Consider the following 27,972-nt stretch of genomic DNA (forward strand, 5'->3'; position numbering starts at 1 on the left):
AGCTACATATGCCTTTGCATTAGCAGATTCAACACACTTAACATTATCTCTGTGCAAAACTGAAAATGTCAAAAGGAGTTTCTCAGAAGAAGGCAGGCTATGGAGACTTTGTTGTTCATTCGTGCATCCTAAAACTTGAAATTTATAATGCCTCTTAGTCGCTGACATTATCCACCGTGCATCCGGAAAGTATTCATAGTGCTTCACTGTTTCCACATTTGTTTATGTTACAGCATTATTCCAAAATGGATTAAACATTTCTTTATTTCCTCAAAACTCTACACACAATACCCTGGAAATTGCTACAGGATTGTCTGGAGGCACAATGCTGGGGAAAGTTACAGAAAAATCTCTGCTGCTCTGAAAGTTACAAAGACCACAGTGGCCTCCATCATCCGTAAGTCGAAGTGGAAGATGTTTGGAACCACCAGGAATCTTTCTAGAGCTGGCTAGTGTGAGTAGGCCCTAAGCCAAGTGATCAGGAGAGAAGGACCTTAGGGCCTACTCACACTATGCCATCCATATCGTGCCCAGGCCCGTTTCCCGGATCATTTGAGAAGTGTGAGTGCGCTGAATCGGGCTCAAGCACGGTTCACTTGGCCGGCCCTGGCCCGGTTGGAAGAGGTGTGCCTGAGCGCGATCACTTGGGCTTTGGCGCGGTACGTTTGTGTGAGTGCAAAACGCGCCAAAGCCCGAAACTGAAAGCGATACGTGACTTTTAAGGGGTTGTTTCATATGGATTTATTAATCATTCTTACTGTTCAGTGAACGCAAACTGCCGTAGTTTATTAAAGATGCAAACCCCTCACTGCACGTCAGCTGCGCGCCTTCAGTAGACCTCCTCATTCCTGCAGCACGAGGGCTTTATGATTGTTTATGAGCGCCAAAAGTGGCGTATCTGTCTGGTAAAATATCTGACTGCGTGTCACCGCATCCCTAAGGACTGTTTGGCAAAATATTTGACTGCATGTCAATGCATAACAAACGACTGAAAAATATAACTAGAGAAATCTCCACTGTGCTACTGGGTGAGAGCGTATGGCAAGCCGTTTTAGCAATTAAATCTTGTTCTGACTATCCATAAATTATTTAGAGATATCTCTAATTATATTTTGACTTGTCATAATTATAATTCGACTAGTCAGATTGGAGATATCTGCAAATATATTATGACTGACTAGTCATATTCCTCCATTGACTTCCATTGAAAAATATTTGCAGATATTTCTAAATAAGTTTTGACTAGTCACAATTGTAATTAGATATATCTCCAAATGAATTTTGACTAGTCAAAAATCCAATTCAAGATATCTACAACTGTAATTCGACTATTAGTAAATTAATTAGAGATATCTTCAAAAATATTTGTAAATATCTCTAAATATGATGAATTAAAGATATCTCTAAATGTATTATGACTAGTAAAAACTCAGTTAGAGATATCTCTAATTACAATTGTTACTAGTCAAAATTCATTTGGAGATATCTCTACTTACAATTGTGACTAGTCGAAATTCATTTAGAGATATCTGCAAATATTTTTCAATGGAAGTCAATGGAGGAATATGACTAGTCATAATATATTTGCAGATATCTCCAATCTGATTTCGTACTAGTACAATTGTAATTGCAGATATCTCTAATTGTCATTCTGAGTAGTGGAATTATAAATATGACAAGTCAAAATATAATTAGAGATATCTCTAAATATATTTATGGAGTCAGAACAAAGATTTAAATGCTAAAAAGGCTTGCCATAGAGAGCGCTTCTCACTGAAGAGAGCAGCAGCGATGACGTAAGCGTGCCGAGGCCCGATATGGTGTGAGCGCAGGACGTCGGGGGAGACGGAAGGGGGGACAAGCGTGCTTTGGCCCGGTTCGAGGCAACTGTACCTAGTGTGAGTACGGCCTTAGTCAGGGAGGTGATCAATAACCCGATAGTCATTCTGTCTGAGCTCCAGCATTCTTCTGTGAAGAGAGGAAAACCTTACAGAAGGACAACCAACTGTGCAGCAGTCCACCAATAAGGCCTGTATGGTAGAGTGACCAGATGGAAGCCACTCCCAGCCTGGAATTTGCCAAAAGGCACCCGAAGGACTCTCAGACCATAAGAAACAAAATTCTCTGGTCTGATGATACTTAAATTGAACTCATCTGAAGAAAACCAAGCAGCACTCATCACCAGGCTAATACCATCCCTACAGTGAAGCATGGTGGTGGCAGCATTATGCTGTGCATGATGTTTTTCAGCAGCAGGAACTGGAAGACTAGTCAGGATAGAGGGGAAGATTAATGCAGAAATGTAAAGACATCCTGAATGAAAACCTGCTTCAGTGTGCTCTTGACCTCACACTGGAGCGATGTTTCATCTTTCAGCAGGACAATGACTCCAAAATATCAATGGAGTGGCTTGACAACAACTCTGTGAATGTCCTTGACTGGTCCAGCCAGAGCCCAGACCTAAATCCTACTGAACATCTCTGAAGAAATGTGGAAATGGCTGTACACCGTTGCTTCCCATCCAAGCTGATAGAGCTTGAGAGGTACTGCAAAGAAGAATAGGCAAAAATTCCCAAAGACTGGTCTGCCAGGCTTGTGGCATCAAAGACTTGAGGTTGTAATTGCTGCCAGAGGTGCATCAACAAAGTAATGAGCAAAGGCTGTGAACACTTCTGTACATGTGATTTTTCAGGTTTTTATTTTTAATAAATGTGCAACTATTTCAAAAAGTCATTTTTTCACATTGTCATTATGGGATTTTGTGTGTAGAATTCTAAGGAAATAAATTAATTTAATCCATTTTTGAATAAGGCTGTAACATATAAATAATGTGGAAAAAGTGAAGCGCTGAATACTTTCCGGAAGCACTGAATATATGACAGGTTTGGTTTGAAAACTCTAATGGCAGACGGCTGCTTCACACTCAGGGCTGTCTGTGCTAATGAGGGAGAGATTGTCACTAATGGGTGGGAGTTTCCCCCTCTAATGACACGTACAAAGGGAGTGTCTCAATCAAAGTGTTTTTGCACACTCCTTTTATAAAGTGATTATAAAAAATACTCATTAGTTTTTACCATTAGAGGCTGGCTATATCGACACACTTTTGCCACACAAGTTTGTTTAAACCCCTTATAAAAGAGATTTTTGCACAAAAAGTCCGCTTTAAGGCAATGCGAAGTCACGCAAGCAACAGTCTGCTTTCCTCAGAGCTAGTTGTTTGTTGTCAGTTTGGTGTCCCTACCCTAAAAATTAGTTTATCAAAATGTGAACCATTAAGTATGGATAGACTTTAGAAATGCTGATACCCTTGATAAATTGCAATGCTCCTAGTTTTGTTTCTGAACAGTGGATTCGGGTTATTCTGAAGCAGTTCAAATACCCTCACTAAACACTAAAACCCTTCCTGCCTACAATCCTTCTCTGCTCTGATTGGTCAGTTGGCAGTGATTGGTCTACAGCTTACAGTATGTGTTAAACAGGAAATGCCCTTACTATATCTGATTTCAGCTTTTTAGGTTTGCTTAGCACTTCAGTAAATAGTACCAATTGTGTTGGATTTGTCATATCAGTTCGAGAATGAGTCGTCCAATGGAGGTGCTTACAAAATCGTTTGTTCTACAGCATTTTAAAAACAAGCCAAACTCTTTCATGCCGCCTATAACTAGTGTTTAGGGGCGATGTATAGCTGTTAAAGAAACTACAGATGAAAGTTTGTGCATGAAGTAAGACTGGGATTATTTACCCACTTCAGGCATTTCTAAATCTTTCATTTGGGAAAAACACCTCCATTTATCTGTACTGTGGTATTTAAAACCTTGCAGAAAATCTATAAGAAGATCTGGTTGCTTCTCATTCTATAAGATGGTTCTTGAATATTAAGTGCCTTGACTAAAATGATTCTATATTATTAAATATCATCATTGTGTTTATATCCACAATATGTATATGTTAGTGTAAAAAGAATGTATTTCCATGTACACTAAGTGAAATAAATCACACAACTCTAGTCAAATTGTTCATGTTACTTCTCTATTGACATTCCTTTTCCGAGAGCTGCTCTGTGATTAGAGCATACCAGAATGTACTGTAAATGATAACTGCAAATTAAAAGTGCAAGAACACAGGCAGTCACGCACCTACATACCATGGTTTGACTGTGCAGTTAATGAGATTTTGCTCTCAAGAGGTTTTGATGAAGAAAAGAGAAAATGAGAACCAGTGTGTGATTGCTCTAGTGAAGAACTTAAAAATAAAATGTTCGCTTGCTCAAGTAGCCCGACTGATGAACAATTGTTTTATTATTGTTATATGATTTCAAACTTTCTATCTATCTATCTATCTATCTATCTATCTATCTATCTATCTATCTATCTATCTATCTATCTATCTATCTATCTACAGTTGAAACCTTTTTTATAAAGTCAGATGTTAATGTGACTAATCTTTTTCTCTTTTAGGTAAGTTATGATTGTCAAATTTGTTTCTGTTATGCTTAATAGCAGAATAATGAGAAAGACATGTTTTGAGAAATTGTTAGAACTTTTCTTGAAAGTCAAGTTTTACATACAATAAGATTATTATGCCTCTGAAAAAGTTCAGACGATGGTGTCAAGGGGGGCTGTTTTGCTGCAGGAGGGACTGGTCCACTTCACAGCACACACGGCATCAGAAAGAAAGAACATCATGTAGAAATACTGAAGCATCATCTCCAGATATCAGCCCGGAAATCAAAACCACAATTGGGTCTTCCAAACGGACCATGACCCCAAGCATACTGCCAAATTATTTCAAATGTGCTTTAAGGACAACAGAGTAAATAGAGTTTTGGAGTGGCCATCACAAAGCCTTGATCTCAATCCTATAGAAAATTTGTGGGCAGAGTAGAAAATGCTTGTGCGAGCAAGACAGCCAACAAATCTGACTCAGTTACACCAATTCTGTCTGGAGGAATGGACCAAAATTCATCTATCTATCTATTCATATTTTAACGTTTTGTTATTTATTTTTATAAATAATAAATAATTTAAAAAATAGCCAAAGAAGTCATTATAACGCTTTTATTAGACTCTAATAATGCCACCCGTATTTCCAGCATTCCACACACCGCTCAGTGCGGGCGCTCGCGCTGAATGAAAAGTTCTCGTATTTCTGGAGAGGAGGCGGGATCGGGATAAGGCATTGCTTTGCTTCTGTTGTAGGAATGCAAGTGAGTTACCCGAGGTCTTCCAGCAGCTCCTGGACTTCCTAAAGATGGACACCTGGATGTGTGTGTACATGATAGTGGGAATTCAGCTGTCCGGGAGCTTCGCGTATGACGGTAAGAGGTCCATCCAAACGGACCATATTGAGATTGAGCTTCGCGTTGTGAGTTTTGATCAGCCAAAAAAGTTGAGGATAATTTTATAAACTAATACAAAGTTGTACACAAAACAGAGATAATTAAGTATTTGTGCATTGAAGTGTTTACCCTTGTTTTGCTGGCTGTGTTGTGTGAGGCACGGTATATATTTCAGCAGAGCTCGAAGTGTTTACGTGGACGGTTTTGGGGCTGTTTGGGGGGAAAGAAGGAAAGAAGGGGAGAAGTTCCCTAAATCCAGTGAAAAGACACTGAAGTCTTTCATATGAAAACTCACTGATGGTTTGTCACCAGTAGGACACTGAGGACCCGATCGATTTGCTCAGTATAGGATACTGGTCATTTTGATGCATCTCTAGAATGATTCGTCTTCAAAGTATCAGTGATTATAGTGGCAGATAAATAATGTTAAGTTTTCTGTAAATGTTCAGCACTGCTAGTGTGTTTGCAGAGTCAGCACACTTTTACTGGAGCCTTGTTTCTTCTGTTGAACACAAAGGAAGATATTTTGAAAAATGTTTGAAAGCAGCAGTCATTGACTTCCAGAGTATGTTTTGTTCCTACAGTGTATGGATGTTAATGGCTGCTGTTTTCCAACACACTTCAAAAGATCTTCTTTTGTGCTCAACAGAAGAAGGAAACTCATAAAAGTTTAGAATCACTTTAGTGTGAGTAAATGATGAGGAAATATTTTTTTGGAGGTGAAATGTAGCTTTAAGTCCCAATATCTCTTTTTGGACTATTCATTAAATAGATTTTTTTATTATTATTATTTCCTTAGTTGCTTACACAGTCATATTTATAATTTCTCATAATTTAGATTTTTTTTTTACTTTTTGTAAAAAAATATTTTTTAAGAAACCATTTTTAATATTGCATGTTTTTTTTAAACAAACAGTTTATTATCCTCTCATTTATACAATTTTCATTTTTAATAATAAATAACTGTAAACAATTAATTATCCTCTAAGATTACTACAATAAAATGTTTGTATGTAATAATAACACAAATTATAGTCAATAAAGGACTGTATAAGGCCAGTGTTTAGTCTTTAGTACGTCATTTGGAGTAAAAAAAATCAAATCTGAAGTTTTAAAATATATATATTTATTTAAAAATAAATAGCTTAACTCAACATAATAAAAAAATAGTAATCATAGAATGTGATGCAATGACTCTGGATTTACATAAGAAATTCTACATGCAAAACATGCACAAGCTAGTAATAAATCATGACAAGCTGTGAATTAATATTCTGGTGTTGTGCTAGTCAGTGTCCCTCAGGCTATAGCACGCTGCCTCATAACTAGCTCTTAAGGGGGTTCTTTAACTCTGTCAAAATTAACTTTAATTTTCATCATGCTATAATTAGAGATCTGAAAACTAACAAATAACTGTTTTATGTCCAAAGAGAGGGTGTGCTCACTTTTTCCATGACAAGACTAATGCTATGTTTCATGACAACAGTGTAGATTGTTTTTCCTTTGCATTTTATAAACCTTTGTGTACAGATAAGAACATAATTAAAATCATCTTCATTCACACAGATTAGCAAAATCAGCTAAAAATGCTGCATTATTTATGTCAGGCCAGTAGTTGGTGATGTTACTTTGAAGCAGTGCAAATGTGGTCTTTAGCCTGTCCTTAATTCGTAATCAGTTATTCGCACAGGGCTATAGACTGAACATTTAAATTCACCTAAAGAAATAAAATCTAATTTTCTACACCTTGTGTTAAAAGCTATTTTTCAGGCACCCAAAACAAAATGGTTGAACAAAATTAATAAAATAAATGTGTGAGCGAAACGTAGCATTTCCTTTTTAAGATGTATGCTTGAATCATTGTTAATACTGAGCTAATTTGCTGATTTTTATTGTTTATTAGTAAAATTAAATGTACATTTTGCTTCTAGAGAGAGTATAGTGTACAAAGTAACACAAAGTTCTGTTATGAAACGCTATTGGGAATGCAGACTGATTAGTAAGTAAGTAACGTGTATTTATATAGCGCATTTATCATGTATGGCCATACACCCAAAGCACTTCACAATCATGAGAGGGAGGTCTCTCCACACTACCACCAGTGTGCAGCATTCACTTGGATGATGTGACAGCAGCCACAGGGCACAGCCACAGCTATAGGTGGAGTGGAGAGACAGTGATAGAGCCAGTTTGGTGGATGGGGATGATTGGGAGCCCATAATGGGTAAGGGAATTTGGCCAGGACACCGGGGTGACACCCTTACTCTTTATGAGAAGTGCCATGGGATTTTTAATGAACACAGAGAGTCAGGACCTTGATTTAACGTCTCATCCGAATGACGGTGCTCACTGACAATATGGTGTCCCCTTCACTGGGGCATTAGGACTCATACAGACAGAGGGTTGAGTGCCCCCTGCTGGCCTCACTAACAAACACTAACCAACAGCAACCGAGTTTCCCCATGTGGTCTCCCTTCTAGGTATTGAGCAAGCTCAGCCCTGCGTAGCTTCAGTGAGTAACCACTCTTGAGCTGTAGGGTGATATGGCTGTGGCCATACAAGTCCTATGCAGTACAAGATTGATAAGTCCTATGCAATCTGCTTTCAACTACAAGGTTAGTTGCTGTCATGTCAGCAGCCTATAAGATTGCTCCTCAACACTTGTATACCTCATTGTCATTTTCATTTGCAATCATATGCGCTTTTTCAGAGACCTTCCTCCACCCCAGCTCCACCTATGTATAGATCTGCTATACGGGGAGTCAAGTATAGGTTTACAGCAGCAGTGTGATTAATTCTCAGACAGCATGTTTGGAAATATACTGGCAGTAGGGCTGCAGGATTCTGGCCAAAATGAGAATCATGATTTATTTATTTTTTATTTATTTATTTATTTTTTTTTTTGCTTAAAATCAAGATCAAGATTAACTATTGTAATTTAATAAATCTGATAAATAATAAAATTTAATAAATAAATGTATATGTCATTAAACATTTTTTGAATTTCAATTTCTTAATTTGAATTTGAATTTTATAACTTGATTATTGAACATTTGAAATGTAAGACTAAATTTGTATAGATGTATTTTCAAAGTGCAGATTTTTTTGTTTTCTGAATTCATAGACTGCAGATATGCAGTTTTTAAAAATATAGTTTCAAATTTTCAAGATAAAAAAATTCAGAACATCAAATTCAATAATCTAAAATTCAAAACCAGAAAATGTGAAATTCAGATTCAGCAGAATTTAGGTCAGGGGTCATCAACAGGGAAGAGTAGACAATGAAATTTGAATTTAGAAATTTCATTGGCATATAAAAATTCAGATTTATTAAATTACACTCGCCAATAATTCAAATTAACACAATTCAAACTCAGATTGTTTTGTCATATTATTAGCTCCATGCGCCTTAAAAACACATGCAAATGATGAATTATAATGTAAACTCAACATTGCATACTAATAATCAAAGCAGCAGCAGTGCAGCAGATTTATACCACCAAGACCAAAAACGAAATCATTTCCATATGCATATTCATCACCATACTAAATCTCTCCAAGAGTTGTCATGACAGAAATATTGTTTGTATATTGCTGCAGAAATGGCTCAAACTTGCTTATATATTCACCTCACGCACCATCATCCCTTCAATCCTTCATAGTTTCCTGGTCCAAGGTTTTTTTTTTTGTTTAGAGCATTAATTAAAAAAAGCACAGTCTTGCTCGGACTCGCTTAGACATGGGATTTTCCTGCTAGAAACACAATTCAAGAAGCTGAGGATATGCATGTGTTGTGGTTGTAGAACTAATTGCTCTAAATTACGATCATCTCTATTTCAAGCACTGTTTGAGTGAGATCACGACTGGAAATTGAGTAAAGTGTTGACTGTGTGAGGTTGTGGCTCATGTCAGTGGCTTTTAGGTTGTGGTTGTGGTCCAGACTTGAGTTTGCAAAAGCACAAGAGGTTCAATTTACAAGTACAACAGACCATCAGACTCACAAGTTTGTAAAGTAAACGGCGGTAAAAGAAATGATGCATGTAGAGGAATTAACTGAAATGCTGTACGTTGTTTATTCACAAAGACTGGGTGGCTGTTTGTGTTTGTGTATTTTTTATGATCTTGGGACCATAAACACAGACTCGTGCTGGCTAAAACATGAACAAGATTACATACACAGAATCTCCATATAACACTGTCCTGGCTTAAACTAGTATTATTGAACGGCGGTGTGTTTATGCAGTTGTAAAAACGTTCAAACTGAAGTTAATGAGACAGTCTGAGCTAATCGTTTTGTCTAATGTGAATCAATAGCTCGCAGTGATTTACAGAGCTCTTGAATATTTCATATCGGAGAGAAAAAAAAACATCATTTGAGAATCTGACACTGTTGTTGTTGCTTATTGTTATTAGGAGACATTTGATTCTTAGGAAAGGAAAGTTGTTTTGACAGTCTTGTCTGAAATGTGAATAAAAAAGGAGATCAAAAAGCCTAAAGGCAATTTAGGGTGTGTGGTTTGAATATTTGGGCAGTTTGAAACAAGATTTGAAAGCATTTACAGTGTTTAGGTCTTACGTCTAAATGCTTGGACAGTCTTTAGAATTATTTGAAAGTGGGTGATTCGTGGATTTTAGGCATTTTGTTCAATTTATTTAAAATTTTCATGTTACATATTAAATGACTATTAAAATATTTATTTTTGTATTTGTATTTTTTTATAAATTAAATAATATTTATTGTCTTAAAGGCCACCTATTTTACCCCTTTTTCAAGATTTAAGATAAGTGTTTTGTGTCTCCAGAATGTGTGAAAAGTTTCATCTCAAAACACCCATCACATTATTTATTATACTTTTCAGAATGCGCCTGTGCCTTTAATGCTGGTTCTTCCTGCCCACCACCGAGATGTATCCAGCTGCAGACCCGCAGACCCACACATGTTTCAGGCACACACACAGTCTAGCACACACGTTCTTATAAACCACCTCCGAGCATAGTGGGGGTCGCAAGTCACTGGAGTTTTTATTTTTGGGGTCCTCGGCTGAAAAGTTTGAGAACCTCTGATCTAGGCAAACCATATACGGTTAATGACTGTTGCTAGATTGGATATGGTTGCGGCTGGAAGTTAACAAGAATTATTGATATAATTTATTAAATTTCCCATTTATTGTATTTTATTAACGTCACGCCAACGATTACAGTACTGTAAAAATATTAATTATTGTTATACAGTGTCATGAAAAAAGCTGCTATATTAATGTGCATATTGCACTTCCGGCTGGCCGCGTATCTGATCTAGACTTTACCGTTAACGATGGATCAGTCTTATTCTTTTTTTTAATGACGATTAATTGCTTAGAAGCATTATCGCCATGTACTGAATTTCACAAATATGGCGATCGAGACTGTACACTGTGAACAGTTTAGGGTTTCTCATTTCAGTCATTATTTCATTATTATATCATTATTATATATTTTAACATCTGTGCAGTTTTGGAACTCAAATTATGTAAATAAAAATATTTATTTATTTAACTTTACACTGTCTTTGCACGGCAAATGTGACAAGATACATGTTAATATCCAATGCTGTATGTATATCTGGTATGTTAATGTACAAAATAAACCTGATTTAATGTCCACAAACCGAGATTAAAGCGTCTTCTTTTATAATTGTACTGACACACGGCTGTAAAGACTGTAAAAATCGCTGTAATTCATTAATATTAGTAATTTATTAGTAGTAGTAACTTATTATTCTTGATCTCATTTGATGATGACTGATGATCACAGAGAGCTGAACAGATCATTTAATCCCAGTTGCTTTGCACACGTCCTGTCTTGTTGTATACGAGTTACTACGTAGACAAGTAAATGCACGGCTGTCAAACAATTCAGTGGTGAGGAAACCGCATTTTACTACATCACGTTGCGGTGGGCCTAAAAATGGGAGGGATTTGGATCGTATTTTAATGTCAGGAAATGTAAAATAAGAGACTTATTGTCTTTATATCACCCCAATATGACTGAGGACACTATACTGTACCTACACACAGTTCTGTCTAAACAGCTTACAAAAGATATCATAGTGCCCTGTTTGAAAACCATATACTATTGTTGCTGTCTTTTTCTTGATTTTTTCACAGTACTTAAAGGCACAGTTCACACAAAAATGAAAATTCTGTCATCATTTAATCACACTTCACTTGTTTAAAACTTATTTGAGTTGTTTTTTTTTCTGTTCAACACATGTTTGGAAGAAAGCTGAAACCTGTAACCATTGACTTCCATATTTGTTTTTTCCTTCAGTGGAAGTAAGCAACCGGCATTCTTCAAAGTGACTTCTTTTGTGTTCAACATAAATAAATCATAAAGGATTAAAACCACACAATGTAGAGTAAATGATTTGGTAATCTTCATTTTCGAGTGAACTATCATTTTAAAATGCTTTGGGGGTCATCAGGACATTGCCAATGGAAATTTACAGAAGTGGTTGCACAGGCTACTTAAGTCATCCAAAAAGTTTCTAGAACATTACAGAGTTTTTAATGGTAACATGCTGATGCTAATGTATTCTGGATGTTTCTTTGCTAATTGTGTGATAGATGGACATATAAACAATATTGTCTGTACTTCATCGACTACACTGTAGACTACACTGTAGAATAAGGTAAACTAACCTCTATGAATCAGCGAGGTTGAAACTATAGCAGACACTGACTGAACATGGGGAGCCTGAGGGATCTTGTTCACTAATGACTAATGACTGCAGAACGTCCATTAAAGAGTGAGCAGATTTTAAGTTAAACATTGCTGAACTTGTGAAATCTGCTGTAAAAACCGGAACTGGGATAAAACAGAAAGAAGGCTACTTCAAAAACCAGGGTTTAGTTGACATAATGTTTTCTGTAAATGGAAACTCCCTTCATTTAAAGTATATATTTGTCCATGCGTGTGTGTGTGTGTGTGAGAGAGAGAGAGAGAGAGAGAGAGAGAGAGAGAGAGAGAGAGAGCTCAACTCAGCCAAGTCAGTGAGTAGCCTACTCTGAGTTACACAACGTTCTGCTGAGCTTAACAAAATGTAACAGGAAAACTCATCTGCCAAATGGAGCAAACATACACACACACACACACACACACACACACACACACACACACACACACACACACACACACACACACACACACACACACACAAACACACACACACACACACACACACACACACACACACACAATCCCTGTGGAGTGTTTTCCATGATAGAAGTTGGAAACTGTGGTGCTGTCATGATTTGCTTCTAGCTCTGCATTGGCTCTCTCTCTCTTTCTCTCTCTCTCTCTCTCTCTCTCTCTCTCTCTCTCTCTCTCTCTCTCTCTCTCTCTCTGTATGTGAGTGTGTGCTGCTCGAGCTTGAGTTCTTGTTCTTGCATCAGAGGGAGCTTTGATCTAACTTGCTGTGTGATCTGCCATCCACACACTTTACACACACACTAGAGGGAAAAAAACAGAACTAGAAGGAAATAAAATAGCAAATCAGCATCAATTTATATGCACTGAATGCAGGTTTCCTTTTTTTTGATCCCACAGAGTGTGATTTGTTAGTGATGGAGTTTTCCATGACTTTTTGAAGCAGGTCTTGTTTTAATTTTCTTTGGAGTATGGATGACTTGCTTTTAAAGTACAGTAAGTATAAGTCACCAAATTAGATGGAATAGAGAACTGAAACCCTGTTTCTGTTGGAGAACAGTAATGTTTTTCCTATGGCATGGTTGATGATGGAAGATGAAATTACACGTTGACTTGTAAAGGAGCGTCTGTCATGACATTCAGAATAAAATAAGCAACAACAAAATAAGAAACTACCATTGAATAAAGCCATGCCAGTCCATTCCATCTAGTTCTATTTCCTGAAGAGCATGTTAACCTAATATAGCGTTTAAATGTTATTTATTTTATGTGGCTGCCATTTTCACTGCCCGCCTCATGACTCACTGTAATTCATTTCTTTACCGGCAGGGGTCATTGTTGCATTTTAGGTCATGTCAATAAATACAACAAACCCGTCAGCTGCTTGCTGTGTAAGCCTGTTTTCACCTCACCGTAAAAAATAAAGATGTAATTGTAGGCAGGTTACATATATACACTACCATTCGTTTGGGATCTGTAAGAAATTAAATAAACATAAGTTAGCAATCCTCAATATTCCTTAATTCATTTTCCTTCAGCTTAGTCCCTTTATTCATCAGTGCCACAGCAGAATGAACCACCAACTTATCCAGCATATGTTTTACACAGCGGATGCCCTTCCAGCTGCAACCTATCACTGGGAAACACTCATTCACTAACACTACGACCACTTTAACTTATTCTGCATGTCTTTGGACTTGTTGGGGAAATCTTCTTGCTGTGAGCCGACAGTGCTAACCACTGAGCCACCGTGTCACCCTTGCTTAATATTACTGAAAGAAAAGAAAAAAACAGTAGTATTGTAAAACAGTTCTTTTTTTATTTGAAAATGTAATTTATTCATCTATCCACCTGCAGTCATTGCTTGAGTCAACATGGTTCCATTATAGTAAAAGTTTAGTAAACCTTTTCTTTTGTCAAATAATAATTAATTTAACCACAGTTTCACTACAAATGATTAGCTTAAACTATGCTTTCTGGAGTAAAGACATGGTTCATTTGTGGTGGCCATGGTTTAATAACCAAAACAGCTTGATTTTCATTTTGAAAGGGTCATTTGATTCCAGCTAACAATTTTTGGCTTCCAAAACATTCTCTGTTGGCTGGCCAGGACATTTTCTTTATGTAAATAGAATGTTCCCTTTAGATTATTTGAACTTTCTTGAAGCATTCTCTCTGTAGTTACCCTTGCAAAAAATAAATAAATAAAAATCCAAGAATTTCCTTATTTGGTTACCAAAAACAACCAAATGGGAACCAAACAGAAATCATAAGTGTCTACCAGGATCAAATATAATTTGGTGCCCAACTAAGAAACAATTAATAATTTATATATAGGTATATTTATACTGATGGAAACCATGACATATTTTATTTGCTTGATTATTTAATAAAAAGTAATTTATTTGAAATAGAAATCTTTCATTTATTATAATGCCTTTATTGTTATAATTTCTTACAGAATCAAAAGTGTGTGTATACACACACACACACACACACACACACACACACATATACACACACACGCACTTTTATAGAATCAACAAAATCTTTCTGACCCCACATTTTAGACCAGTGGTCACCAAACTTGTTCCTGGAGGGCCGGTGTCCTGCAGATTTTTGCTCCAACCCTAATCAAACACACCTGAACAAGCTAATGAAGCTCTTACTTGGTATACTTGAAACATCCAGGCAGGTGTGTTGAGGCAAGTTGGAGCTAAACCCTGCAAGGACACCGGCCCTCCAGGACCAAGATTGGTGACCCCTGTTTTAGACCATTGTACACAATAATTACCTTTTGTTGTTCAGAGGCTTCCACGGCTAGTAAGCTGAAGATAAAAGATACAACAACAAAAAATCCTGTGGTTTGCTTTGTTCTGAGTCAGTGTTTCTCAACCACATCCTGAAGGCCCACCAACACTACATGTTTTCAATGTCTCCTTTGTCTGTCACGCCCATTACAGGTCTTTCAGTCTCTGCTAATGAGCTGATGATCTGATTCAGGTGTGTTTGGTTAGGGAGACATGAAACATGCAGACCTGGTGGTTGAGAAACACTAATCTAAATAATACAGTCACACAGAAAACAAATGACTGTAGTAGAGCTGAATCTGAAATTCTGCGCTTATGCCAACTCTTTCTTGCTTGTGCTGTCCTATACTGTTTTGCAGGCTCTGGTTACTGGCCTTACACTGATGATGAAGATGTGCGATACACAGGTGAAAACACACGCAAGGACATACTGCATTAAATATCAAGCATTGATCCCAAAAAAGCCATTACACAGAACAGAAACCCATCTTCTCTCAGTAGAACACATCTGAACACATGAGCACTGCTGTCAGAACGCATAAACACTACATCTCTGACTGCCTCCTTATAGGCTTCAGGCCTTTTTCTTTCTACTTCTGTGGCTGGGCTACTTTGTCTTTTCTCGTTTTCTTCATGCATGTCTGTTTGGATGACGGCAGTTTGGTAAGGTAAGTGTTTTTAGGTGTGTTTTGGTAGTCTATTTGTGCCTTTGTGTGATGCCGTATGGCTTTTTCTAGGTGTGCCGTGGTGCGCCCCGGTGAAAGTCAAACATGGTCACGTCGGCTGCCAGACGCCACGTGGAGAGCGTTATAAGAATGTTCTGGGAGCACGGTGTAAGATCCGCTGTAAGACGGGCTACGAGCTGCATGGCAGTAGTGAGATCGTCTGTATGGCCAGCAAACAGTGGTCAGGAAACTACGCCTGCAGAGGTCAGACTTTAATAATAGAGGATGAGTGCATAGACAGTTCTATAATTAATTGTGATCATTTGAATGCATTAATCAGTCATTTATTAATGATTAGATATTTACTTTTTTGTTTAAGGACACTACCTTTTAAAAGTGTGAGGTTCATGAGACTTGTAATGCTTTGCAAAGCAAATCTTTTGCTCACCTAGTTTGTATTATTTTAAGTTGTTTATAATAATTACTTAAAATTAGAAAAGTAAAATATAATAATTTATTAATAATTTAATAACCACAAATTGTTCATAGTCTTGGCATATACTGCCATTTAAAGGTGTAATGAAGATGTTTCATATGCTTAAATGTCTAATTTGAAATTAAGAATAATAAATATTTAGTATGCATCTCACATTATATGCCAGAGTAAAATATATAATAAAATTATATATATATATATATATATATATATATATATATATATATATATATATATATATATATATATATATATATATATATATATATATATATATATATATATATAATTTTATTATATAAAAATATTATACATTTTATTATATTAATTTTATTATATTATAGTGTTCTGTTTTATGTACAGTTGAAATTAGAATTATTAGCCCCCCTTTTAACTTTTTTTTCTTTTTTTAAATATTTCCCAAATTATGTTTAACAAAGTAGGGACATTTTCACAGTATGTCTGATAATATTTTTTCTTCTGGAGAAAGTCTTATTTGTTTTAGAATAAAAGCAGTTTTTAATTTTTTAAAGCCATTTTAAGGTCAAAATTATTAGCCCCTTTAAGCTACATATTTTTTTTCGATAGTCTACAAAACAAACCACTGTAATACAATGACTTGCCTAATTACTCTAACCTGCCTAGTTAACCTAATTAACCTAGTTAACCCTTTAAATGTCATTTTAAGCTGTATAGAAGTGTCATGAAAAACATTTAGTCAAATATTATTTACTGCATCATGTCAAAGATAAAATAAATCCGTTATTAGAAATCAGTTATTAAAACTATGAACTATGAAAACTATGAACTATGGGAAATGTGTTCTCTCTTTTAAATTGGGGAAGAAAAACAAACAGAGGCTTATAATTCAGGGGGCTAATAATTCTGACTTCAACTTTAAGGTGTATTTTATTCCAGTTCAAAAACTTACTATCATGTTGTTTCAATCATTCTAATAAGCTAGTAGTCAATGATATTTTCAGTGTTGAAAAAGTGCTTCTTAATAATTTAATGTAAAACAATACATTGATCAGGATTCTTTTGTCAAATAGAAAGGTCAAAATAAGTACATTTATGTGAAACAGATTTTTTTGTTATTGTCTAAACTTTCACTTTTAATTATTTAATTTATCCTTGCCAAATACATTTTGGTATATTGCAGATTATTTTATCTATAGTCTATTTTTATCATAATTTATATTAATAATTAGTGAAATTCAGAATTTAAATGAGTTTTTATTAGATTGATTATTTTAATTGCTATATTGCAGCCACTGATCTGTTAAACCACATACTGAAAGTTTGACTGCTTTGTCAGTTTTAATAAATGTGTTGATTTCTGAGAATTGTTTATCAATAATTTATCAATAATACTCAAATCTCCAGTTTAAATCCTCACCTTTAAACATCTCAAGTCAACTTGGACTCTTATCCAGCCTCATGTCTATCAGGATCTGTGTGACACGTGAATAAATTTAGTTTGTATCTATTGGAAACCAGTTTTGACCAGTGCAGAACATTTTGTTTACAGAGGTCCGCTGTCCTAAACTGAACATGCCTGCTAATGGAGGTTTCAAGTGTACAGACGGCTCCTACTTCAACTCGCGCTGCCAGTTTTTCTGCTCACCAGGATACACACTCACAGGAGACCACAGTGCTACCTGCCAAAGCAGCAGAACATGGAGCGGCGGCAACAGCGTGTGCAATGGTAAGCCAAAGCTAAAGATGGAAAAGTGTAGTTACGCCCAATTTTTTGACTGATGATTTAACAAAATACATGCTATAAGTTTTATTATGACCAGACATTTTTAGTTCATTTGGATGTTTTTTTTTTCGTAAATTTCAAGTCATTTGATTTTTTAAGCATGTACACACAGACATCACCTATATATTATATAACTGCAGGTTCTCTATGTTATATATAAAAACTTAAACTGTTCAAAGCTGTTAGTTACTAGTTAATTACCTAAAGTTATTACTAACTAATAAAATGATGGTAACTAATAACCTTAATCATTCAGAATTTGATTGTAATGCAATAATATGCACCATTTGTAAAGTTGCTTTGAAACTCAAATATTGTGAAAAGCACTTCACAAATATACTTGAATTGTTTTGTCTGGGGCTTAAATAAATATAGTGCTGAGTATCATCTGTGTACATTTTTCTAAATTATTTCTCACCAAATGTAGAGAATAGAGGATGAAAAGCAATAGTCCTAGAACTGAGCCAGCTTTTGATTAAAAAAACATGATACATTCTCATTTAATGCTACAAATTAATAGAGGTCAGATAAGTATGAGTTGAACCATACCAGTCCAGTTCCACTAATGCCAGCATCATTTTGAGTCTATACAAAAGAACGCTGCGGTTGAGAGTATCAGATGGACTAAGCCGATGCACTAAACAATCAACACACTAAGTCCAGTAATACTAAAAAACAAATGAAACTATAGGATGATAAAAGAAAATCACTTGCTACTTTGATGAGAACTATTTCTTTAAGAAATTAGAAAGGTAATGCTGACTCGCAGGGGGAGTATCACAGTGGAGTGTCAGTCAAAACACTTGAAGCAAGATCCATTTCTTTGAGTTTTAACTGCCATTGCCAGTGCATACTCACCACATGGTATAAGACTGGTTTCTAAATCATAAATACATAAAAATCAAACAAATAAATCAATAAACAATACTTCATAAATAAACACTACAAGAAAACATAACTCACATTTACACGCAGCCACAACCCTACATGAGGAGTCCAGAGCAGTGAAAGACTGGCGCATACTGTTTCACTGAAGCCACACTATTTAAAGGGACTGATGATTAGAATGATAAGGTGCAGCTGTGAACCATGTGGTAGGCCTTCAATGCGTGCATCAGAGAGGTTTATACAAACGGTGGGCAGGGCTTCAGGGAGCATGTCACAAAGATTTTCTACAGTTTCAGTGCTATGACATGGTGGTAAACCATCCAAAGGTGTTTTCTGTCTCAGATGTGGATCCTCCAGTTATCAAGTGTCCTAATGTAAAGGAGAAGACCGCTGAACCAGGGAAACTCACCGCCAAAGTCACATGGGACACACCTGAGGGCAAAGATGCAGCAGATGGCATCCTAACAGAGTCAGTGTTTTATGCTAACCATTTATGATAGTAACACTGTCATGCTGTCTTAACAACAGTAAATGTAGGTCAGATTTCTTGATGCAAATGTATACTGTTTTACAGCTAATGCCAAGATTAGCCAAGCTAATGCCATATTTAAATCACAGTTCACATTCTTGATTTGAGAAAGACATGTCTTCTTTTTGTTGTAGTGTTATTCTGAAAGGAAAGCCTCCAGGCTCATACTTCCCAGAAGGGAATCATAAATTATCATACACTGTGTTTGACCGTGCCGAGAACAAGGCGACCTGCAGATTTAATGTCAGAGTAAGAGGTAAGTCCTTTTTAACAAGTTATTCCTGGTTAAAAGGAGATCATTGCTTCAATAAAACTTGGCTAATAAGAGAGATTTTAGGTCCAAAGGTTTTTAAGAGAAGATGTCCATAAAATTAAGACAATAATTGAGCACTTGTTGGTTGATATTTTTTATGTTTTTGAAAGAAAGTATTAAAAGTACAGTCATCAAGGCTGTCTGCTTTTTTATATAAAAAATTTATGTTGTAAATAATAGTTTATATTTAAAATAATGTTTTTTTGTTTGACTATATTACAGGCATTATCATACACCTGGCGCAATAGGGCGCAAGATGTGTTTGCGCGATGTGTTGCTATTTTTAGATCAACGCAACCCTAATTTTCACTTTTTTTGCATGTTTAAATAGTGAATCCATTTGTGCCACTTTGTGGGGTGTGCTGGTATAAAAAACGAGGTGTGTTAAGGTGCATTTTTGGCGAGTTGCTACTTTGAGGAACTAAAATAGACTGAGCAATAGACCAGCTAAAAGCAATTCTAAAACCCACCACAGAGCACGTTAGTTATGCGCTATAAACACTTACACATTGCTTAATACACACAAGATGTACAGCGATACAGAAATATCTTTACAAATGAAAAAAAAACTAAAGGATTAAAATATTACCAAAATGATTATTCTTTACATAAATTTAAAAACCACTGCCTTTATGCTTTCTTTTTCTATGGAGGAATTTTTTTAGTTTATTGTTTAATGTTATTATTATTATTATTATTATTATATGCGTATTTATATATATATTTTTAAAAACAAGCTTAGGTTTGTCCACCTGTCACTGTTTGGACCATATGGGAGATAGGACATGTGTTTGGATACAAGTCAGTTTTTTGACCACACTTTGTTATTATTGTTCATTTATTCTTTTTCTGGAAACTAGAACTGAATTTAGAAATAGTTTGTAAACAAATCTTTGTGCTTAACAAATGAAATTAAATATGTAAGCTAATGGATCACCGTTTCCTTATCCACAAAAGAGAGAAAAAGAAAGTAAAGAGGCTAAATGGAGAAGGCTCGTTCTTTATTCTTGTGCTGCAGATAGTCTGTTTAACAGTTTTTTCGCTAGTGAAGTGTTCAGCTTGGGTTCAGCAGACCATGTGCATGTGCAGACCATGTGTTGTGGTCCATAATAGCAAAAGTGGATTCGTACACGCCCTTAATGCTTTTGCGCCATGCGCTTTAAGGCTGATTTATACTTCTGCATCAAGCGCACGCGTATGCTCTGGCGCAGCCTTCGCGTGGTCGCATAGCGCTTGCCATGGCTGTCGGCGAACCACACCTCTCGAAAAATGTAACTACACGTTGCAACGACACATAGAGCAAGCTCTGTGATTGGTCGGCTTCGTAGCACTGACGAGTGGGCGGAGGTAAGAGCTGCGTGAGCAAATGGAATGAGTGTTCAAAAGTGTGGAGTTCCGTGAAGGAGATCTAGATGGAAACTGTTGTTTTGTGTTAACCTTATGATTAAAGTTGTTGCATGTTCGCTGATTTCCACCTCAAAATGAGCGAATTTGACCCACTTGTACATTAAAGTAGTGTTCAGAAAAAAACATTTGCCGTTGCAGAACCGCCCTAATTTTCCAGCACATTCAAATTCAAAACCGCCCAATTGGATGGGAAACTGTCTAATCTGGCAACACTGACTGCCAGCTAGCATTTCGGAAGTGTTATTGCCAAGGAACACAACAGCATGCAGAAGTATAAATGCACTACTTTGCACATTGCATGTGCCTTGGGTCATGCCAATCACTCAATGCAAAAGTATAAACCAGGCTTTAGACTTTGCGCCTAGATAGAGCCCTTAAACATTAAGAGGTGCATTTATGTAATAACCGAAATAATTTGTTTTATTGAAATGTCTTTATACCATATCTGTGGGGTATTACTTTAATAATTTCTTCACTAATTACTTTTACAAAAAATATTTGACCTAAAATCAGCTCCCAGTTGTAAAAATGAACATGCTATTCTGGGTTGAACTAGTCGTTATTTTGTACAGTATTATTTTTTACAGTATTCACGGTTGAATAATGAGATTTTTGTCATGTCAGGGAAAAGAAACACTATCACGCTGTAAAATGCTTCCTGAAAAAAACATGACTTTATAACTGTAACAGCAAACATGATGTCATTGTGAATCTCTGTTCTCCTATTGGTCAGTGGAGGACTGAGGAAAGATGTTGTCAGTTTCCCAGAAGTGTTACTGTTGTTCAGTATAACACACTTTAAATGTCAAAACAATTAATTCTTACATTCTGACACCCATTTTGTCATTTAAGAAAGATTGCATTGTATCATGTAAACTGAACACCACATTCGGAAAAAAAAAACCCTATTGAAGACCAGCTACATTAATGCCACATCACATCACTGAAAATGTAGTTTGTTTAGTATCCACACTTTTTAATATGAAGGTGAGTAAGGTCATAAGTGTGTGTTTTGTATTTGTCGCAGTGCGTCGCTGTACCCCTCTCTCTGTCCCTGACAATGGCTGGATGAAGTGTGACAGTGCGGGTGATAATTACGGGGCCACGTGTGAATTCCGCTGTCTGGGAGGATACGATCTGAAGGGCAGCGCTGCCAGAGTCTGCCAGTTTAACATGGAGTGGTCCGGCCTGGAGACTTCATGCACTCGTATGAAAAACACCTTACAAACAGCTACAGATAAACTAACAAGAGCTTTGCCCTGCACTGTATAGTATACATCCTCATATGTAACATTGCATAGCATTTCTAAATCTGAATGATGCTTATTCTGGAAGAATATTTAAAGGGATAGTTCACCCAAAAGAGAAAAGTGTGTCATTCTTTAAACTAGCTTTGCTTGCTCCAAACACAAAATGTTGGAAACTGGTAGCCATTGACTTCCATAGTATTTTCTCCCCACTGTAGAAATCAATAGCTACCAGTTTCCAACATTCTTCAAAACATATTCTTTAATGTTCAATAAGGAAAAAAAAAACTTACAAAGGAAGCACTTGAGAGTGAGTAAATGATTACAGAACTTTTATTTTTGGGTGAACAATCCCTTTAATATTGGATGTAAGAACAAATGATGACAGAACTTTTTAGAACAGAAGTATCCACTTATTCATACGAGATAAAGCCTCATATTCATGCAAAATTCATGATCTTCTCTCCTGCCCTCTGGCGAATAACATCTTAATGTTTTGTTTTATTAAAAGCCATGAATATTAATGTTGGAGTGCGGTCAGCAGCTGCATTACTGGACCAGTTCTATGAGAAACGCCGTCTCTTGATAATCTCTGCCCCCTCGGCTGCCAATCACTACTACAGGTTCCAGATGACTAATTTACAGGTACAGGAGCAACACGTTCTCTTTCATCCAGACTAGGTCCAATATTACAAAAGACAGGCAAACCAACACAAGCCACAATATATATCTATATAAAAAGACAGTTATGCCAAAACATCATCAAAGGTGACTGATAACGCACCTCAGTATGCTTAGGGCTTATCAACAACATAAAATGCTGTTCTGAAAATTCTCCAATCAACAGATAAACTTATAGATCAAATTTCTCATCAAAGCAAAAAATGATTGAACTCTTATTGAGAAGAACTCACTTGCACTACACCATCTATGTTTTTGGCTAAGAAAAATGCTCAATATCTGCTTCTTTCTTCTACAATGACCCTCACAATAAAGACACACTGATATAGCATGAGCAAAGTTCTCTTTCATTCTTTGCTTGAGGATAAAAAGGAGTTTCAAATATCAAGCAGTGATGACAGTGTATTGTTAGCAAACATCCCAACCAGATAAATAATTTAAGGAATCTGGTAGTTAAAGAGGTATGTTAAGGCCTAAGTGTAATTTACACTACTGTTCAGAAGTTTGGGATTGTAAAAATCATTTTCTGCTCTTTAAAAAAAAAAAAGAAAGAAAAAAAAGAAGAAAAAAAAGAGTAAAACAGTGAATGCAGTCTTGGTGAACAGACTAGACTGCTTTCAAAAGCATTTCAATTTATATAAAAAATATATACAGTTAAAGTTAGAATTATTAGCTCCCCCAGTTTATTTCCCCCGACCCCCCCTCCCCCCAATTTCTGTATAACGGAGAAAAGATTTTTTTCAACACATTTCTAAACATAATAGTTTTAATAACTCATTTCTAATAACGGATTTATTTTATCTTTGCCATGATGACAGTAAATATTATTTGACTAGATATTTTTCAGGACACTTCTATACAGATTAAAGTGACGTTTAAAGTCTTAACTAGGTTCATTAGGTTAACTAACCAGGTTAGGCTATTTAGGCAAGTTATTTTAGAACGATGGTTTGTTCTGTAGACTATCGAAAAAAAATATATAAAGCTTGAAGGGGCTAATAATTTTGACCTTAAAAGGTTTTTTAAAAAATTAAAACTGCTTTTATTCTGGCCAAAATAAAACAAATAAGACTTTCTTCAAAAGAAAAAAAAACATTATCAGACATGCTGTGAAAATTTCCTTGCTCTGTCCAACATCATTTGGATAATATTTAAAAGAGAAAAAAAAAATGTAAGGGGGCGAATGATTCCGACTTTAGCTGTATATATACACCCAGGGGCAGATTTAGTGATTTCTAGTAGGTTCTAAGGAATTCCAGCCATGGGGCCCAACAGTCCTAAAATGCCCCCTTTCTACTTTTTTTAAATTTTCATTTACAGTTCAGTGAAGTAAACTACAATCCACTAGAGCTGCAAAATGAATCAATGCAACTCACTGTAATTAATGTGATTAAATATTATATATTATATTTTTATTTTTATAAATTTGAATGCTGGACTGCTCTATGATTGGAGGTGGTGGACACATTTGCACAGATGTAATAATTATAATATTTTTTAATGATATTATGATTACATAACATTAAATTATTACAATAATACTATATTATAATTAATTATTAGATAATAATTAATTATGCTAAAATTGTATTTGTTTGACTCTCACCATACAATATATTATATATTGTTTAAAATTTATACTACTAGATATTAATTGGGGGCCTTCAGATTTCCTGGGGCCCTAAGCGGCCACTTACCTCGATTATTGCTTAAATCCACCCCTGTAAATACCTATATATAAGGGCTGTTAAATCATTAACACACTAATATTTTTTAAATCATTTAATAGTTAATATATATCATATAATATATCATGCATGGTTAATATTTACTGTCAAATTAGATTTTATTTGAATTAAAATTTATGGCAAGATTTAACTATACAGTTGAAGTCAGAATTATTATATTTATTCCTCAATTTCTGTTTAACATGAGATTTTTTCAACACATTTCTAAACATAATAGTTTAATAACTCATTTCTAATAATGACAGTATGATTTAAAGGCTTAATTAGGTTAATTAGGGAAGTTAGGCAAGTTATTGTATTATGATGTTTTTATCTAGACAATTAAAAAATATATATAGCTTAAAGAGGGCTAATAATATTGACCATAAAATGGTAAAAATCCAAGCAGAAATAAAACAAATAAGACTATCTCTAGAAGAAAAAAATATTATGGGAATACTATGAAAAAAATCAGCCTAACCCTTTAAAATCTGGTGTGTGAGCTGTAGTGTTGTGTGTTGTTCAGCATGCGCAGTGTGGTCTGGACCTGAGGCACGTGACAGTGATTGAGCTGGTTGGAGTTTATCCTGCTCAGATCGGCCGCATCAGACACAGACTCATCGCCCCAGGACTCGCTCTACAACTCAGGTGCTTCATCAACTCCATTTCACACACTTGATCACAGCAATTGCTCTACACAAACATCCTAAAAACCGTGTTGTATATAGATCTTTTCAACAGCTTTCAGTAGTTAACATACACAGTATTCATTAAGGGTGTACATATTCACAGTTTCAACACAGGACTTTCTAGTATGTGTCAAATGCAAAATGTGCGGAACATACAGTGAGTTCAAAACTGTGATCAGTTTTATCACACTACATTTACTGAGCCGCCCGATTCTGTTTAGTTGTGTCTGTATGAATGACATGATTAAAGATTTTAATGCCAGAATCTTTGACCGCACTTGAGCCTCTTGAACTCACATAATCGTTTATAATTGCTTGACATCACAGCCCGCCATTATCAATGTAAAATATAGTCAAACAAATGTATTTGTACATATATACCGGCCCTGTATGTTTAGCAGTTTTATTTTTTTCATCCATGCAGTGTGTTTTTTAAAAAGCCTGATTCCTTTCATAACTAAAATATCCATATCTAAATATATCAGCCATCCCTAATTTTAAAATATTTTTATATTATTTTATGGAGAATTCACATTCACTTAAATGTTTTCATTTATTTAACAATTATTCAATGTATTTGAAAATATTATGCTTTATTCTGTTTTATATTTATAAATTAACAATCAAAGTTGTAAAACCTCTGTTAATAGGATTTGTTATATGATATTTATGATGAGGCAACTTACAGTAATTAGGCAAGTCATCATGCAACAGTTCTTCAGCCGTTGAGACAAAAACTCCTAAAGAGGCTTATAATATTAAACTTAAAAATGTTTTTCTAATTTAAAAACTGCTTTTATTACAGCCAAACTAAAAGAAAAAGGACTTTCTGCAATAGAAAAAGTATTACAGAAAATACTGTGAAAATGTCTCTGCTCTGATATACATCACTTACTATATATATATATGGGGCAGCGTGCGTTGGCTCGAGGCCAAGTGCCTTTGTGTCCCATGTGATGATATGCAGTCATATCAAGCTGCTTTGAGTGTGATATTAGTTTGTTCTGTAGACTATCGGAAAAGCTTAAAAGGGCTAATAATTTTGACCTTAAAATGCTGCCTAAATAAAACAAAGACTTTCTTCAGAAGACAAAATATTATTAGAGAAACTGTGAAAGTTTCCTTGCTCTGTTAAACATAATTTGGAAAATATTTAAAAAAGAAAATTCAGGAAACTCTTGCAGAACAAGACTGTTCCATAAAAGCCAGAATTACACAATTATATAACATATTAAGAGAAAATCAGAAAGAAAACTCAGAAAATCAAAGACTAGCATGGATCCAAGATACAAAAATAGATATCCCAGTAAAGGACTGGAATATAATTTGTTTGAATGCACAAAAAAATACATTTTCCTCCCGTTTGAGATTGCTACAACATAACTGGTTAATGAGAACTTAAATTAACTCCTGTAAGATTAAATAAATTCTAATCCTAATATCCCTGATCTGTGTTTTAAATGCATGAAGATATAAGGTACAATTTTTCTTTGTGTGTGGGAGTGTGAGGAGGTATAAAAATTTTGGGTGGAGGTGACTCAATATATTTCACAATTTTTTTTCCCATTCCAATTCCTTTATGCCCTGGATTATGTATACTGAATATGTATGAAGTTGTGCTTTGTCTACTAAAGAAAGAAAATTGATTGACTTATGTTTAATACAAGCAAGGCGCTGTATTGCTTTATGTTGGAAAAATGTTAATCGCCCCTCCATTGGACTTTGGTTGAGAAACCTTATAACATGCTTGGCTCTTGAAAAGCTCACATATATAATAAGGAAAAAGTCCTCTGAATTTTGTGATATCTGGGAGGTGTTTTTGAACTTTGTAAAAAACTGAGATATTGAAGAAGCTTAGGAAGTCCGAAACTGTGGAATGTTAATTGGTGCTTGATTAGAATACTTTTAATTTTTATATATTTATAATTATTATTTATTTTTTATTATTATTTTTAATTGATTAATTAATTTACTATAAAATTATATTTTTATTTTATTTTTTATTTTAATAAGAATTATTAACTATTCTGACTTCATCTGTATATTGGGATATATTGAAATAGGATTGTCAAAGTACCTCAAGCTGCAAATCAATCTGATCCCATAACCGCACTTAACCATGAGGTTACTGCCATTTCTTCTCCCCAACTACTAAAATTACAGCCATGACATATAAACCTAGCCACATACAAAACCATTTTTTGAGGACTATTATACTATTTATCCTTGTATTAACTATAAAGTGATTGCCTGTTTGTTTTTGTTTATGTCAGGTTGCTACTGCAGTTGTCCCAGAACTCATTCAGCATGGTGCTCCTGGACAAACAGGGTGTGGATAAGCAACGCTACACTTTCCCCATCACAGCAGCTGAGATCTTCACCACCATCGACACGATTCCCCTCCGCACCGAAGAGGCCGTGCTACAGAAAGAGGCTGGACAGAGCTGCTAGGTGTAGACATTTACACTACACGCATCCTTCTGTACTGGCTATAAAGCTAAGCGAACTACAAGAGAGTCTGGAAAGAGCTGCTATATCCTGGCACACATTGAAAACACACACACACACACACATTTTTACATCCGAATGCATGAGTGAGTCTCTGTTGTTTGTCTTTTTTAATGATGCTCTATTTTATTTGTCTGGTGTCTCTATTTATGTCAGAGTGGACGGTCTACTACCAAAGCAATATTAATGTAATAAAGGCCTGTTTGATAATTGATATTTGAG

General features: G+C 35.4%; 1 protein-coding gene across 3 annotated transcripts; it reads left to right on the forward strand.

The window, feature by feature from the left end:
* Positions 1–5,208: 5,208 nt before the first annotated feature.
* Positions 5,209–27,964, forward strand: srpx (sushi-repeat containing protein X-linked). 3 transcript variants are annotated; one of them, XM_087266406.1, is made up of 10 exons: positions 5,209–5,317; positions 15,195–15,503; positions 15,573–15,764; positions 17,528–17,704; positions 18,992–19,118; positions 19,313–19,434; positions 21,926–22,105; positions 22,657–22,790; positions 25,080–25,201; positions 27,516–27,964. In XM_087266406.1, the coding sequence occupies exons 3-10, from the start codon at positions 15,725–15,727 to the stop codon at positions 27,691–27,693; spliced, it is 1,080 nt and encodes a 359-aa protein (XP_087122532.1). In that variant the 5' UTR covers positions 5,209–5,317; positions 15,195–15,503; positions 15,573–15,724; the 3' UTR covers positions 27,694–27,964. The 3 variants fall into 3 exon arrangements, with proteins under 3 accessions (XP_087122532.1, XP_087122531.1, NP_001014348.1); NM_001014326.2 differs by having other exon boundaries at positions 5,238–5,317; positions 15,195–15,242; positions 27,516–27,961; XM_087266405.1 differs by lacking the exon at positions 15,195–15,503.
* Positions 27,965–27,972: the final 8 nt, after the last annotated feature.

The sequence above is a fragment of the Danio rerio genome, chromosome 9, assembly GCF_052040795.2.
Source record: "Danio rerio strain M-AB ecotype USA chromosome 9, GRCz13ab, whole genome shotgun sequence".
NCBI classification, from domain to species: domain Eukaryota; kingdom Metazoa; phylum Chordata; class Actinopteri; order Cypriniformes; family Danionidae; genus Danio; species Danio rerio.